At 43.3% G+C, this 17,031-nt stretch overlaps 1 protein-coding gene across 3 annotated transcripts in view; it reads left to right on the top strand.

Annotated features, from left to right (window-relative positions):
- The window catches only part of LOC105022605 (guanine nucleotide exchange factor VAV3), a 78,639-nt gene that overhangs the window by 48,317 nt on the left and 13,291 nt on the right, over positions 1 to 17,031 (top strand). For all 3 annotated transcript variants that reach the window (XM_010891173.4, XM_020041781.2, XM_020041780.2), the window contains exons 15-24: positions 489 to 598; positions 2,173 to 2,274; positions 3,248 to 3,339; positions 6,213 to 6,235; positions 7,186 to 7,219; positions 10,298 to 10,428; positions 12,574 to 12,639; positions 13,818 to 13,852; positions 14,196 to 14,312; positions 16,466 to 16,553. In XM_010891173.4, the coding sequence (XP_010889475.1) occupies positions 489 to 598; positions 2,173 to 2,274; positions 3,248 to 3,339; positions 6,213 to 6,235; positions 7,186 to 7,219; positions 10,298 to 10,428; positions 12,574 to 12,639; positions 13,818 to 13,852; positions 14,196 to 14,312; positions 16,466 to 16,553 (798 nt within the window). The remainder of the gene's footprint in view (positions 1 to 488; positions 599 to 2,172; positions 2,275 to 3,247; positions 3,340 to 6,212; positions 6,236 to 7,185; positions 7,220 to 10,297; positions 10,429 to 12,573; positions 12,640 to 13,817; positions 13,853 to 14,195; positions 14,313 to 16,465; positions 16,554 to 17,031) is intronic.

The raw sequence follows: 17,031 nt of genomic DNA, 5'->3' as shown, positions 1-17,031 counted from the left end.
CAGTTCTGTTGTTCCTCCACATTTTTCAATTGCCATTACTCATGCATGCTGATGTTTGTCTCATCTGTCCATGATACCCTTTAACAGTATTCTGCAGAATTATTTTTTTAGCAAACTGTAAGCTGGCACAGCTGTTTTTGAGGCTAACTAGTGGTTGGCAACTTGCAGTCCAGCCTCTGTAGTTCTGCTGAAATCTTGCAGATCATGACAGCTGAAACATCCCTGCCTACCTGTTGTTCCTCAAAAAACTAAAACTGGCTCTTTGGTGAGCATTCTTTGGTCACCCACTGAGGTCAAACAGTACTTGTAATTACTATTCTCACTGGTTATTTCCTTCTTTTTAATGATGTTCAAAACTATTATTTTTGGTGAACCTTAAGTTTTGGGGCTATGATTAATAATTGTTTTTTATGATTAGTGGATTCTCTAGTTCTCGTAATGTCTTCCCTGACTTCTACTGACACATCGTGTTGTTTCTCCTTTCCCAGTGGACCCATGGATTCTACCTCACACACAACCAGGGACAGAGTGGGTTTGAGTTCTTCTTTAAGACCAAGGAGCTGAAGAAGAAGTGGCTGGAACAGTTCGGCATGGCCATGTGAGTGTGTTTCTCTTCGGTGTCACGCCTCAACCTTCTCTCGTGGCAGAGTGTGAGTACACCAGTGTGTGTTCGTGCCTGCATGCAAGCTGTGCGTGCGTGTTTCACTGATTGTGTGCACTGTATTTGACATTGTCACTTTTCCAGTTCTTCAGGTCTGTACAGGTCATGATTAATGCGTGTCACTGCCCTGAACTCTCCTGGCACCCTCTAAAATAACCAAAGACACCCCTCCCCTGCTCCAAAACACCAAAGACAAATAAAACAAGCTGAAGTGACAGCCTGCACAAAGCCAACAGTACCTATTTGTCAGACAAACAAAACTCCTTTTAGTGAACGTTGCCCCTATCCATTATGCTAGCACGGGAACATGCCACCTTGACGAATTCAGTCCAGTGTTGCAACTCTGATTAATGGATAAATCGTATAGCATGCGCGCCCTTTTATAGTTTTGCATTGACACAACAAACTCTGCTGAATATCGCCAAATAGGACGATAGTGTATGGTTACTTAATCAAATGAACCACCTGTGGCTCAGATTTGATATTTGTTCTACACACTGACTTGAGCATTGGGCTGTTTCCCTCCTATCCCATGTGTGACCTCCCACAGCCATCACTGGGGACTTCACTCAGATCTCCTTTAGAATGTGGATATCCACTGATGGATACCACAGCCAATCAGATCTGGTCAGGGGACTGCACAGTGGAGGGTTCTTGTTGTTTCAGAGACTAGGGGAGATCAAAAGATATGCAGTTATTAGAAGCAGTATTGACATTCATACAAACCCATTTGCTATTGGTCTACAGCTAAAACACAATTATTGAATGTTAAGTTGTCTTTCGGAATGTTATGTGCCCATGGTGTTAGAACCAAAAAGGCAAATGTAATGGAGGAAGAACAGGAACGACAGAATTAGAGAAGGAAAAGAAAATGACGCAATGCTGATCGAAGCCTGTGCTTTATTAACTCAGTGGAATTAATGTGTTTGGAGGAAAGAAGGCTGAGAGATACTGTGGAGAGAAAGAAATCGAGGAGAGGTTCAAAATAGTACAGAGAGACTGAGATAGAGAAAGTCAGAGAGAGTCGCTCCTTCAGTTTCTTTGGCACACAATCACTGAGTCCCTTGGCTCCCTGGAGAGATTAAGGACTGATCCGAGTGCTGTTGTTTTGTCACCCTGCTGTTTCATGTTAGCCACTTGCTTTACACACACTGACTGCAACTCAGCTCAGTGAGGAAGAGGCAGAGGAGGAAAAGGAGGAAGAGGGAGGATGAAACATATTTAGAAGGCTAATGTAATAGCAACTTCCTCAGTAACCCTCTGGAGAACATTTTATAATGTGGAGGTGGGCCTCGGGTTTGCTACCGGTCTGGGTTGTTTATGGGTGATTGGTTGAAACAGTGAAGTTTAAATGAGGTAAAAGCCCGGACAATAAAAGAGTATGTTTTGTAAACTGTAGAGCTCCAGCCAAGGATGGGTGAATGCAGTTATCTAAACAGAACAATGTGAAACCATCAATGTACTGTTCCCTTGCCTTTTATTAAAAAAGTATTCACACCCCTTTGTTTTAGATCCAACATCCGTCCAGAGAACGGTACTAGTAACTTTCACGAGTTCAAGATGCACACCTTCGACAGGATCACATCCTGCAGCTCCTGCCACATGCTGCTGAGGTAAAGGGTCACAGACCCACACACACACACACACACACACACTCACACACTCACACACTCACACACTCCCGCCCGCATGCACACAACACATGCTATCACTCCCTCTTACACAGAAAGGACGTTATCAGACTGACCACAAATAACCTGTGTCTGGATCTAATGGCTGGTGATATCTGGATTAGGCTTCAGTAAAACATCAATAATTAGCCCAGGCGTTTATTTGCTTCAGTTACTGAATACAACAGGAACTTTTCAAAGCCCTTTTAGATGTGAAAACATTTACGTTCATGTCAGAGACTTCAATAATTCTGCGTTTGTTCCTACACAACTAAAAAACGATGGAGCATTGGATATGGTGCTGGGCTTCGATGCAGGATTTGAGAAATGAATCAAAGCCTGTGGGTCGAATCTCACCAAAATCTTTTGATTTTCTTCTCTGTTTTCTCAGTTTTTTTGTAACATCAACAGGAGCTTGAAAGAGTGTTGAGGGCTATTTATAGGGACAGTTGGCTGTTTGGAACTACTTTAAATTGTGTGTCACAGTACACTAGGGCTGAGGGAACACTGTGAGAAGACGAAACAGATGAACCTATCCACTCTCTGTCCAGTGGGTCTAAAGCATATGGCCCATAACCATGTGTGCATGTGTGTGTGTGTGTGTGTGTGTGGCTTACCAAGGGAGTTAAAGTCATGCCGGAGAGTCTTTGTTTAACATCACTTTAATGAGCAGTAGCTTCTGGAGTGGTTATGTAAAATAAAATACTGCCGTGGGCTATTTGAGTTTTTACAGGGAGGGGAGAAGCGATGACTGATTGTTTAGCCAGAGACAGGGAAGTTGGACTGGCACCAAGTCACATCATTCAGACTCAGCCTCCTCATTCCTCAAGCTCTTTCTTCATCTCCCCGAACACGCATGAATGTATACACACATACACACATATACTGTATAACGTTAGTTGCTCCTCTCTTTCAGGGGCATCTTTAACCAGGGGTACATGTGCTCCAAGTGTGGCTTTGGAGCCCATAAGGAGTGTCTGGGGAGATTCGGTGGCTGTGGGAAAACAGGTGAAAACCCCTTCCATACACACACACACACACACACACACACACACACACACACACACACACATGCATGCAGGCACATATGCTTAGGAAAACATATTCTCTTAAATTGCATATTTGTTTCTGTTAATATATACCTGACTGTGCATCAAAAAGCTGCTGATAATTAACCCACAGAACAGATCTTATAGTAGCTGTATGGGAATTGTTCACAGCATTGAAGCTGAACCTTTCATAACTCCTGCCATTAAAAGAACATTAAGTACAGCACTCTGTAGACAAATCTTTAAACTATTCAGGGCACGTACACACACACAGAGTCGTGAACAAAGGGGACAGAACATGAGTGATTAGCACAGACTGATGACGACATCCACTCATGGTGACAAACAGGTCCTGCAGAGTTGACTTGCAGTAAGTGGTTCTGTATGTGTCTATGTTTGTATGCTTGAATAGATCAGTCACCAGATATTGAAATGTTTTGTTTTCACATTAGTTACACTATGTCTCCTTTAAAAACTAGGAATAAGTAATAAAAATAAATACATAAAAATATTGAAATTGACACAATTTAAAAGAAAATGTTTATATAATTTCTATACACTTTTTTTTTTTGCCTGATATTAGTTATTTAAATTTAGGCTGGAGTATTTCATCTAATATGGTCACTCTTGGATTGAATGCACTACTACCACAGCTTAAAAACAGACCTGCTTTCTTAATGTCAATGATGAGGCTTTAGAAACTATTACTGCATTTGAAGGTTAATCCTCAACAAAACATCATAAATATAAGTAAAGATATACTTTTCTGCTATATCCAAACATTCATTTTGTTCTTGTCTGTCAGTTTGGCTATAAGGGGGGGGGCAAATGTTGGTAGAGTATTAGAAGGTCCCTCTGGAGGTGTCTGTCAAAACGTAGAACGTTTGCGAGTTAACATTAGAGTAAACGGTCTAGCCAAGGGTATTCTCTTGAAACCTCTAGTGTAGTACTCTATGAGTTGAGCATTGTTACATAAACTCTGCCAAACTGAAACTAAAAAGAACTAAAAAACCTGTCAATCTTCCTGCAAACAACCTCTGATTAAACAGAGTTACTAAAACAAAAACAACTTCATGGTTAAATTTAAATATTCATTTTGAGTGGTTGAAGTTGCTACACTGCATTGTGACAGTAGAACATTTACATAATAAAATGCAGTACAATCAGTACTAGTGGAATGATGGTGTTTCACAGTATAACCTACCAGTGACTGAATGTTATATTCGCCTATTCATTTCAACCCAGATTTGTTGTTGAAATGGCAATGTTGTTTATATTTCGTGGCTGGGGCAAGCTGTGAAACATATTTTCTATAACAAAACATTTTGTTTGTACAGCTGTTGAAAACCAGTGCACAAATACAAAAATAAAGTCAGCATGCTCTAAATGGAGTACAGATTGGATGGAAAGATTTTATTTTAACAAAGTATGCTGCTTGATATTAATTTGTCTTACACATGGGGGTCCTATGTGGAGTGCCTTATTAAAAGGGTTTTGGAAAGGCTTGAAAAAAAATGATAGAAAGCTATGGTAACAGCACTACGACGAGATACACAAGGTCTAGGATTGAACAGTCAGTGCTGGCATTGTTTTTTTCTTTTACATCAATTGCCAACCGAAACACCATAACAAGCTGCCAGCCTATTTTACGGTAATAGCTCACACCATTACATTGTGTACTGTATAAATGTCCTGTTAACCTGGGCTAATTTTTACTGGATCTGGTGCCGTCTCTTCAGCGCGTGTGTGTTGATTGCAGCAAATTACCCTGCTGACAAGCAATGTGGTGAGCGGTGCGTTAACACATTCACCCGCTGCACCTGGACTCAAGCATTCCCTAACTAGACCGGGACCATGATGCCGGAGGGGCTGGAGGAAACTCAGAGGACACTCTGATGGTTTCCCTTATTACACTTCAGTCCCTTTTAGGTGTTGGAGAGTAGACTGGGGAGGTAGGACATCGCAGGCTGGCTCCAAATATTCCCCGTTGTACTTAGCTGCACTGTCTGATGGTGCAATTATCAGGCTTTACTCACTATCAGCTGAGCAGGTTTTACTTTCTTGACTGAGATTGGTTGAACTATAACCTACACGGCAGACTATGTAATGTCTCCGGGTTATTGCGCAGGAGAGGATTCCAGGACAATTAGCAAAACAACAGAAAGCGACCACAACGTCGGCCCAGCTATTGGTAACCCGTTGCTACTTTTTCGAAACACGTCGTAGCAACTGCTGCACATGACAACACACATGGCGGTGTGTGTCCCAGTCTCTCTCCGGGGTGTTCTGCAGACAAAGCTTGTTATTGTTTCTCTCAGGTCCCAATTGGCCCTCTCGCTCCCTCTGCTTGGCGTTGTCAGCCCTGAGAAGAGCCACTTTGTGTAACGGGTCAAAGTTTGATCCAGAACTGCTAACCCGCATGCCAAGGGAGAGCAAGGGGGAGGGAGGGAGGGGGGGGAGGGAGGGGTGATTGTTGATGAGGTGTAGCCCGCCCAGGGGAGCCAATGAACAAACAGAGAACAAAGTCTCAGAGCAGAGCAGTCGTCAGCCCTGCCCCCTGAAGTGGTGTACTCCAGACTCCTGTCAGGTACCTGCAGAGCAGCAAAACAAGCCGAGCCGTAAAGACACCAGACAGCACCTGGAGTTGGTTTCTGCCTCACTAATGAGAGAGTGTTTCTGCAGCGCTGGAACACTGTGTGTGAGAGACTGTGTGTTGTGTAACAGTGTGTGTTTGTGTGTGTGTTTGTGTGTGTGTGTGTGTGTGTGTGTGTGTAGCTGCTATGCGTGCTCCACGTAACCCATTCACCATGCCTGTTTTCAAACCCCTTTCAGATCCAGGCTCTTTTAGAACTCAGGTAAGACTGTGTCTGATTGTGTGTGTGTCTGTGTGTGTGTGTGTGTGTCTTTCCTTTCCCCCTCCAAAGTTCTGCTCTGTTCTGTGCTTACACTTTGAAGACTTTCCCGTCTCTGTGGATATTTCCAAGGAGACTCAAATTGACTTATTTTAGCATGAGTAGATAGTGAATACAGTTCTTATTTCGATGACTTCAGAAACGTTACAGCCGGGGCTTAGCCTATAGCCCCATGTGTTATATTTTGTTGCTGTTTTTAGTCATTCTGAAAATGTTTGATGATAATTCAATTATTTAGAATACTTTTGAATTTTTCTTAAGACGGCTAAGGTAGGATGTGATTATGTAGGTTATAAATAACGGTCAAAACAGGTGATGAAGGTTAGAGCTGCTGATGAAGGTGATCACGGGTGATGGTTCAATGCATTATGCATTAAAACACATATGAGCTTTATGCAGGCTATGTGTGCATGCAGGATAACATTGGATGGTGTGTTAGTGTGCTTTGCACAGCAGAGCAGGCATATTCATATAATCATCCCACATTTCTCTCCGTATTGATCTCACTGCAATAAGACCATTTGTGTATCATGTAATGACTTAGGTGCAATGCAATGCAAGGCCACGTCATTAACCCATTTATCTATTAGCAGTGAGGGAGGTCTGTGAAGGCCTATAGCACGACCATATACATGTTTAGATACATTATCATATAGTATATTATACTGACACAGCATAGGTTAAGGGATGTTCATTAGTATGTATTCCTTTATGTAGGTTAGGGAGAGGAAACGCTGTGTTTCAATGTGCACTGGAAGTAAACCTGGAGAGGAATCTTCTGAAATGACTGATTGTGTTTCTCTGTGTGCCATTTGTGTGTGTGTGTGTGTGTGCGTGTAAGAGAGTGTGCGTGCGCATATGTCACAGTAATCATGGTGTTTCTTCCTTCGCAGGACAAATCCGTGCATGTGCGGTGTCCAGATCCAGGTTAGTGCATTCTGAACACACCATGGCAATGACACCCTTACCTCAGACACATAATCCCCTCTTCTCTCCTTCTCTCTCTCTCTAACCCTCCCTCCCTCCCTCCTACCTTCCCACTCTCTCATTCCTTCTCTGTGAGAACAAACCAAGACAAACCGCAACCTCTCAAATCAGAGAGAGGCAGCTATGTGAGAAGCACAGCTGTAAATTGGACACAGGCTCGGCCTGCGTTCCCCCTTTGTTACAGCGTCGAAAATCCTCATTGACCCACAATGCATTGAGATCAATAGGCACTGCATTTGCCTGGGCCCTGTTGATGGAAATGCATTTCATGCCCTCCGACTCAGTTCTCCTCGCTGACATTTTCTCAAGTACTGGTGGAGGTGTCTGTTGGAGAGCAAGCCGACACATGTTACTGCAAACCCAATAGGCTGGAATCAGATACGAAGGAAGAAATTGAGTTACCCTGTAATCTCAACCTGACGTCTAGATACAGCGTAGCTGGTGAGATGCGTTGTAAAAATAGGCCTGGAAACAACCAGTGTATTGCCGTGGTGCGGTAAACAGGTCTCAGGCCGTTTTATGGAAGTTTATCTCTTCTTCGATTACACTTCTGGAGAATAATGACTCTGTCGGCATGGTTCATATTGGAGGTGTTTTAGGAAAGTTAGGAGAACCTGCCTGAAAGCCAGGCAGACACACACACACACACACACACACACACAGCGTGGCATTGTGGTGCAGCCAGAGAATATTGGCATCATTAGAATGTTCGGACCTGTGTTCCGTTCTGCCTCTGTACCAGAGCCCTCTGGATGTCCCTGGAACGTCATGGTCCCATTTGCTCATGGTCCCCCTGGTAGTCTAACTCAGTCCCTCTCAGGATTCTTCACAAAGCCCAGACTGTAAAAATGTTGTAGTGTCAAGCATGCTCGGTGGCAATTTCAGCCTGTTACAGCCAGCTCTGTTTTCAAACTGTTGCGCAAGGATTGGTGATTTACCTGTGTCATATGAGCTCATTTGCATTTAGATATGAGGGGTGGAAATATTTGTCATGATCCAATGTCAGGCAGCTCTGGTAGAGGTATTTAAGACTAGCCTAAACCTGGTCTAAACAAAAGTACAGCACTGTAGCCCATGTCCAGCCTTGACACACAACCCATACAGGCATGCAATGATGGTCATGCAATTTTGTTATTAACTCCAGATTCAGAAACAAAAAACAAACATCAGTACCGTTTTGTTTTGTGAAAAACGCGGTGCCCTCTCTTCTCGCTGAAGGCTGGTTTTTGTCCAGCTCAATGCAAGTGGCAAGTAACCCAGTCAAGACCACCTGGAAGTATATCTTAATATACGTTTTGTTAAAATCGACCCTGCGTAGAGTATGTGTCCAAACTGTACATCCCTAATGGAAAGACAGATAAGATAATGTTGCTGAATTCATTGTCCTGTGTCCGTTGCTTGTTCCACACTGTACAATTAGAACGAAACTTATTATAGTAATTGGCTTATTTTTTGTGAGAATGTCTGCAGCATACATGGGATGTTTGTTTTTGTCTTTATGTAAAACCATGTTGTTTTGCCATGGAGAATGTTCTGAGTCCCCCGTGAGCTACAAAACCTCAGCAGTCATACATGAAAAAAAAACAAAAAAAAACACCAGGACTGTGTCCATCATTCTCGATATATTTCTGAAACAACCTCGAAACTCAAACCTCTTCTCTGCGAATAAATCTTTACTTTTAGATGATGGATAATAAACCTCTCTCTGTGGTCTTTCTCCACTGCTTGACTTTTTGAAGATTTCCCCTCAATTCAATCTCTCTCCCCCTGTGATCCCTCTCCCCTCTTTTCTCTCTTCCTCTTCCTTTCTGTCTCACTGTCTATTGCTTTCCCTCTTTGCCTCTCTGTCTTTTTGTGAGGACTTTGGTGAATTGGTTACTATTTCCCTCGGTTCTCTTCATGAACAGTCTTGGATGGAGGAAGGCCTTATCAGGCTTATTGGCAGATATCTTTTGTCTTGTGTGGGGTGTGTGGGGGGTTTGTGTGTGGAAGCAAGCGTGAGATTCCCATCCTCAGCCCCGCTAGCTTCTCTAGTTCTTAAACCCTGTATCAAAGTACCCTCTCAGCTCACTGGAGAGCTTCTGTCCATGGCCAAGCAGGCAGCCCACAGCCTGACAGACCAGCTCCTTCTTAGGCAAAGAGGACTTAAAGGTTTAGAGAGGGTTACATTCCCGAAAACTCCCCCTTTTCAACCTCTGTCTTTCTTAGAAAAATAGGAACTTTATAATACAGCTGCATCCCTCTCTTGTCAACCATACGTTTTCTATTCATTCCCTCCGTATCTGTCTGTACTCTCTTCGGAGGAGTTGGAGGTTCCTTCATCACCATGGTCTGGAAATACAACAGTGTTTGGTGGATTGTAAACACAATTTAGTCTGGTTTGAACTTAAGCTCCTTAAAAATAAACACAACAGAGCATATTTTGCCAAGCATATGGTTCAAGTCATTCTATTCAGTCAATCGAGTCAATCAAATGCATTTTATACATACAGTACATTCTTCCATCAGCAGTTGTCACAAAGCACTCAAACAGATGTTTAGCCTTATTCCATAAGCTTTTGAAGCACAGTGGCTAGGTAAAACACCCTACAAAGACAGTATGTGTAGCAGGACCAATTCAGAGAGATGAATAGTAGCAAATGCATGTGATGCTTTGCAGTAAATCCTTGAAATTGGTCTTGCCTTAACAAGAAGTTAGTGCCAAGCAGCCTAGTACTGGAGTAATATCACTAAATTGTATTTTACTTGGCTTTCATTCTACCTTAGCATAACAAAATAACTTTATTACTTCACAATTGGACAATAGTACTGTATGTGTGTTGTTACCTAAGACTCAAGGATAAAGCTATTGTTCATTTTATATTGCCCATGAGTTGGCCTGGTGACAAGAAGGAGGGTGGCCAATGTGCATTGGTTTGCTTATCAATCTTTAGATACACTTTTATAGACACACGTTATCTAAGCGCTAACAAAAAGTACACACACACAATGTTATTGCGGTTGTGTGCTCTCCACTAGGGTTACCTAAGATGTTGGTGACCAGGAACTATTTCGGGGTGCCCAATCCTGTATGCGGCCCGCCCCTCAACATCCAGCAGGGCGACATCATCGAACTGGTCTGTGCTGATCTCCACAGCTCCTGGTGGCAGGTGAGTTGTTTCCGTGTGTGTGTGTGTGTGTGTGTGTGTGTGTGGTCCTGGTCTGACATGTTTTCATTTGTTTTTCCAGAAACTCTCGACCATTGCCCTAACACTAACCTCACCCTCAATAACACAATTGTTATGCCTAACCCCAGTCTTAATGCCTAATCTTAACCTATATTTAACCTTAAGCCCAGACTCTTAACCAAAATCATTTATACTTGCAAAACCCTACCTCTCTGGAGACCCCCGGCCATTCTTAAAATCCTGTTAAGCCTTAATTATAACCCTAAACCTTGCTTGTAAACTGTAAACAGCCTTCTTTGTCTTGGGGACTGGCGAATAACAGACTCTTCATGTTTTACTATCTTTGTAAAGATTCTTGGTCCTAACCAGGATAGTAACCCCCCCCCCACACACACACACACACACACACACACATACAATGAAGCATTAGTCTGGGAGAACAATAACATGCTACAAGGAGCACGTCAGATGATTTTTCATTTGGTTTGGGCGTCACCATCTTTCTTCTACTCTTTACCCTGCCAGTGTGTATTTGTCTCTGTGTGAAGGAGGAGTTCCAGGATCTCTTTCCATAGGTGTCCAGTTATCAGTGTCCTAAAATGTTTGAATCCACCGTGCGTGTGCATATTTGTATGTGTGTTTGTGTCTTTCCAAGTCACACACGTCCCTTCAGGCACTGTCCAGCTTTGTGCTTGTGTGTGTTTTGGGCTGACTGGCAGGCTGGCTGACTGGCTTTGCAATAACAGCAGCCAGGAGAGCTATTTGCTATTTCTGTTGTCTGCTCTGGCTTTGCCCAAGTCCTCTGGGGCCTAGAAATAGCACCTCTCTCTCTCCCTCTCTCTCTCTCCCTCTTTCTCTCTCTCGCTCTCTGTATCACTTTCCCTTTCTTTCTAGTCCTCCCTCTCTCACTCTGTCTAGTTATTTTTTCTTGCCCACCCCCCTTTTTTCACACCATCCACTCTTCACATCTCTCTCATGTCGTCTTTTTCTTTTGTCTGCTCTGGCTTGCACCATTTGGTGTAATAGGTTTTTCACCACTGGCAGTTTACTGGCACAGACTCACTGTAGCTGGCGTCGGGCGAGAGGTGTGGGAATGAGCTTGTGTGTGTGTGTGTGTGTGTGTGTGCCCTTTTTGATAGTCCCACAGATTAATTTCTTTGCATTACAATTTAGTTTAATGCTATTTCGGATGACTTGGGCTGGACAATCCCCTGTAGCTACTGAAAGAGATTTCAATATATTTCTATATTTATTATATATCCTATTCATTTAATGTGACACTCTGCGTAAATTACGGATTTACATCATCAGCTGTAGGCTACTTTATCTACACAACCACCTCGGTGACAGCGGACAAAATTATGGCAAACTCAGTATTCATCACCGTGGTAACCAGCGGACCACATTTCCTGCTCTGGTGCCAGAGTAATAATCGATCACTCTAATTTCATTCCCCCCCTCTGGCTTGTGTCTGTTGGTGTACTCTAACAGGGCAAAGCTTGATAATTATCACAACGCTTATATGAGCCCCATAACCAATCAGAGACTACTCCAAAAACCCAGATAAAAAGCCATTAGACTAGCTGTATCAGGGACACCACAGGATTGCAGTCTTTCAACATCAGATGAGCCCGGTGGGGGAATAAATAGGAAGAAAGCAGGAGATCGGACAGGGAAACATACCTAAATTATTTCTAATGCAGAGGAGAGTCTTTGGGTTTCCACGCTGGAGCTGCGAGCTCACACACACACACACACACACACACACATCGTGTCACTTGGACACTCTAACAACGCTGGTTACAGCATCATGTGTTGACGTGTTTGTGTGTAAAATCAGCCAGGGACTGTGTGTGCTAGAATCCTTTAGTGGTTACCACCAGGAGACAGGGAATTCCTGCTCCTTAACTCATCTCTCATCATGAGGGATTATTTAAACAATAATTAACTTGGCCTGTAAATCTGTACTGCTCTGTGTTGCTGAGCTAATTGTCCCTAAATTTCAGAGACAAAGTCATCCAGCATAATATAACGCAATTATCTCTCCTCCTCCTCTTTCTCTCTCTCTCTCTCTCTCTCTCTCTCTCTCTCAATCTGTTCCTGTCTCACTGTCTGCTATGTTATCAGGGCAAAATCCTAACAACGAGAGAGGTTGGCTTCTTTCCTAGTGACGCAGTGAAGCCGTGCCCATGTGTAAGTTGAGCACCAATTCTCCATGCTCTAGAAGTGTTGTTCGAGCAGAGTGATGGGCTTTGAGTAGGCGGGGAGAACACTGTGTTCTTCCAGCTGGTGAAATAGTTATGGACATGATTGGTAGGTATCAAAATGTGGTCTATTTATTTTGTTTAGTAAATGAGCTGTTAGGAGTTATGCAGAAACAGAAACATATTGCTCCAAGTAGAAGTGTCCTGGGTTAAGGATTTGTGATTTTCAGGTCTCTCAGGCACTCACCTTATTACCCTTTTTTGCTTAAGCTGGGCTGAACTGCATTTGGCTATACATTTAGTGTTTGGTTTGTTAGGTTGTTTACGTTGTGGGATTTTACCTGATTAGTGGTGAAGAAGGGGCTTGCATAGAGCTTTAGCAGCAGTATTTCATTAAACAATTGAATTAGGACGACAGTTTACATACTTCACTGTGTAATTCAAAATGTCTTACGAGTAAAGAAAAAGGCTTCTCCTAGACCAGGGGGAGGCTACCATATTCTACACTGTAAATAGAAAAATAAGCCCAAAAACAGATTGCATTTGAAAATATCAATTATTTCATACCTTAATTACATTGAGATTAATTAGAGTACTTGGGAACAGGTTTCCAAAATGCAATTTCCCAAAAAGTACCTTATAACCTCATATACTTTTACTAAAGGGTTGGAAACATTTGCTAGTTAAGTCTATCTTGTTTATCTGGAATTTCACCTTATACTTTGATTGTATCACTACTCACTTTGTTTCTTCAGAATTCACTCTGCTTTGTTTTTTGTCAGACAAGGGGCATTCACATGTTTTGCAGGTGCATAGATGGACTTTTACAATGACAGAGTAAATGATCTACAGTGTGTTATCTACAGGCTTAGACTGTTGTGAAGATAACAAGCACATTATCCTACATTATTGGGGTCATAACAATCATCAAATCAGCTGTTCACAACAAAACCCAACATGATGTTAAATGTTAGAACCTAGAGTAGCTGGAATTTCATGAAAGATAAATCCAAAAACAAACTTCACAGAATGACTTAATTTGCTATTGGGGAAAGTGAATGTCTTACTGACTTAGATGGATGAAACATCGATATTCAGTTTGGGTGGGATTCATGGGAATAAAGCAACAATGGTTCACATGTTGCCCTTTGTCCTGTTCACCCCCAGGTCCCCAAACCTGTCGACTACTCCACACAACCCTGGTATGTTCTGACCAAACCTTCATGGAAATAGTCCATTACCGTTGATTGTAACTGCAGCACCTAATGATGGATGTAGTAAATTATCATCTTTTCAGAAAATGCGTTGTAGTATGGAATAAGATTTCAGCTGTGTGTGTGTGTGTGTGTGTCTTTGACTGTTTTAGCTACATGTGTATGGTTATATGCCTAGAAATCTTACATATGAACGGTACTAGTCAAAAGTTTGGACACAACCAGTCTCTTGGATTGGTGTGTCCAAACTGTTTGACTGGTTCTGTATACGGTACATAACCTTCCTTCTGGATGCAGCATGTCTGACCAGTCAGTGCCTCTGGGTCTTTAGGTTTGCTGGGCCCATGGAGAGACTGCAGGCCGAGGCGGAGCTGATTAACCGAGGGAACAGCACCTATCTGGTCCGGCACCGGAGCCGCGAGTTCACAGAGTACGCCATCAGCATCAAGTACGTTAGCGTGGGGCGACGCGGCTTGCCAAAAGACAGCCCACCAAGACAAAACCACACAGTACAACACCAAACAGTACTACACCACACAGTACATCATCACACAGTACTACACCACACAGTACTACACCACACAGTACTACACAACACAGTACTACACAACACAGTACGACACCACACAGTACGACACCACACAGTACGACACCACACAGTACTACACCACACAGTACATCATCACACAGTACTACACCACACAGTACTACACCACACAGTACTACACCACACAGTATGACACCACACAGTACTACACCACACAGTACATCATCACACAGTACTACACCACACAGTACTACACCACACAGTACTACACCACACAGTACATCATCACACAGTACATCACCACACAGTACATCACCACACAGTACTACACCACACAGTACATCATCACACAGTACATCATCACACAGTACTACACCACACAGTACTACACCACACAGTACGACACCACACAGAACTACACCAGACAGTACGACACCACAACACAGTACAACACCACACAGTACTACACCACACAGTACTACACCACACAGTACAACACCACACAGTACAACACAACACAGTACAACACAGCAGGTCACTACGCAGCACAACACCACAGAGCACAGCACAGTATAGCATAATGGGGCACAGCACACTCTACAAATAGCCCTCTTCCAGCCTGCATTAATCATTAGCCACACCGGAGAGGAGAACAGACAATACTATATCCCACAGCAACTCAGCGCTAGTGATATACTCAGCTGTATTCTCTGCACAGACTACGATCTGTATACGAAACACTTGCGCATCGTCAAGTAACTTTGGGAAAATTTTCCATGAGTTGAGACGTGCAGGATTTGTGATGGTGATAGCCGTGCTGATAGTGTGCGTGTAGCTTGGCGTGCCATGTAGCAGCGCTGCAAACACATTAAAATCCTCAAGGCGATGTAGATGTGAAAAGAAACTTCTGTGCGTTTTCACTGTAACATATCAGCCATTTCGGGTTGTTTATATGCTGTAGATAGGCAGACGACAGTGCTGTATGTTCAGACAGGTTGAAACAGGCCAATGATATGCAGCTTTTTTGTTTGTGTGCCAAGATGGGTTGCGACACTCCTTCCCTACAGGCTGCCAGTAAAGCTGAGCTAGCTAGAGAGAACTGCTCAGAGGGGCTGCTGGAAACGTTCTCTTTAAACTCCCTTCAACTCCACTTAATTCATCTCCTCCTTTTTCTCTCTCTAACGAAAGCAGAGCTTTTCAATGCCTTCAAGTTCCACCAGAGCTGAAGTCTTAATTGCTTGCGTGCGATGCTTGCCACTGCTGTGCTAGTGAATAGACCCAGAGAGACCGTTATACAGTCTGCTCAAGGTTATTTAAACCTTACAAAGAAAATAAGAGGGATAAAAAAGAAAACTCCACGTATCTGTGTAGAGACGATGTTAAGAAAGTGTTTAAAATAGACAATGCTCTTATATCCTGGACTCCCACGGCACATCTCTGCTGTGCTGCCCTCCTGTCAGCTTGAGCCACAAGACTTCAGCCAAGAGGGCCAAACCAGTCAAATGACGTCTAAATGAAGTTCTGGCATTTCGGTACACAATAGGCCCATCACTAGGGTGGTTGTTTGTGCGTGGAATGTGGATTAGGCTATATTATTAGGGGATTTGGGCTCTGAGAGGGAGATAAGAGGATAATGCGGGAGACTAATAGAGATCTAGAGAGGACAGGGCTCTCTGTGAGATAGACAAATGGGCTGATGCTATATCTCCTCCATACTCCCCCTTTGACCTGGCCCACTCTGCCCTGCTCAGGCCCTCTATATAGGGGCCCTTCCATCAGCCCCCCAGTGCTGTGGATACAAATGGGTGGTATGTATTGGTGCCCCTATCTATTGCCGTCTACATGTGCACAAACACACACACACACACACTCTCTCTCTCTCTCTTTCTCTCTCTCACACACACACACACACACACACGCACCCCTAATCACTCGGGTGTCAGAAAACTTTGGGCTCATGCATTACTGTGGCGGCGGTCTGCCCAGAGGGCTGCTGTGGATCGATCTCAATGATCACCAGAAAATTACACTCATCACTAATTCATGGCCCACAGGTACAACAACGACGTGAAGCACATCAAGATTCTAACCAGGGAGGGCTGCTTCCACATCGCAGAGAACAAGAAGTTCAGGAGTATATTAGTGAGTCTGTCCTTTTTACCCTCGTCACTGCTTATTTTTACATGCATCATTCACAGCATTTCTTTAATTAAATGTCAAAACGTGCATCTTGTTTTTTTTACAGCTTGCTGTGTGGAAATAAGTCTGATTCAAGGCAGTTTACTTGTTTGGACTGCCCCTAGGCCTTTCAGAGAATTATAGACAACCATCAGTCCAGACTGGATAGAATGTGTTCCCTCCCTCTTCACCCTGGGTTATGTTGGCTTTAGCTGGGGTTTACAAATGAGATGTTTACTTAGTCCTAACCATTGTCCCCAGGCTATTGTGAACAGTTTGCCTGCTACAACAACTATGCGAAGTTGGCATTATAGGAGTGACCATATCATTCTTTGGGAGTAACCTCACTGAGACAGTACTCTAATGTTTAAAATTGAAAGGAACACTTGTGGATTACATACGCTCAGCTGCTCCACAACAATCTTTCAAAGTCCCCTGCTCC

Source organism: Esox lucius, chromosome 21 (genome assembly GCF_011004845.1).
Source record: "Esox lucius isolate fEsoLuc1 chromosome 21, fEsoLuc1.pri, whole genome shotgun sequence".
NCBI lineage: Eukaryota > Metazoa > Chordata > Actinopteri > Esociformes > Esocidae > Esox > Esox lucius.
This window is presented reverse-complemented; position numbering and strand designations above follow the sequence as displayed.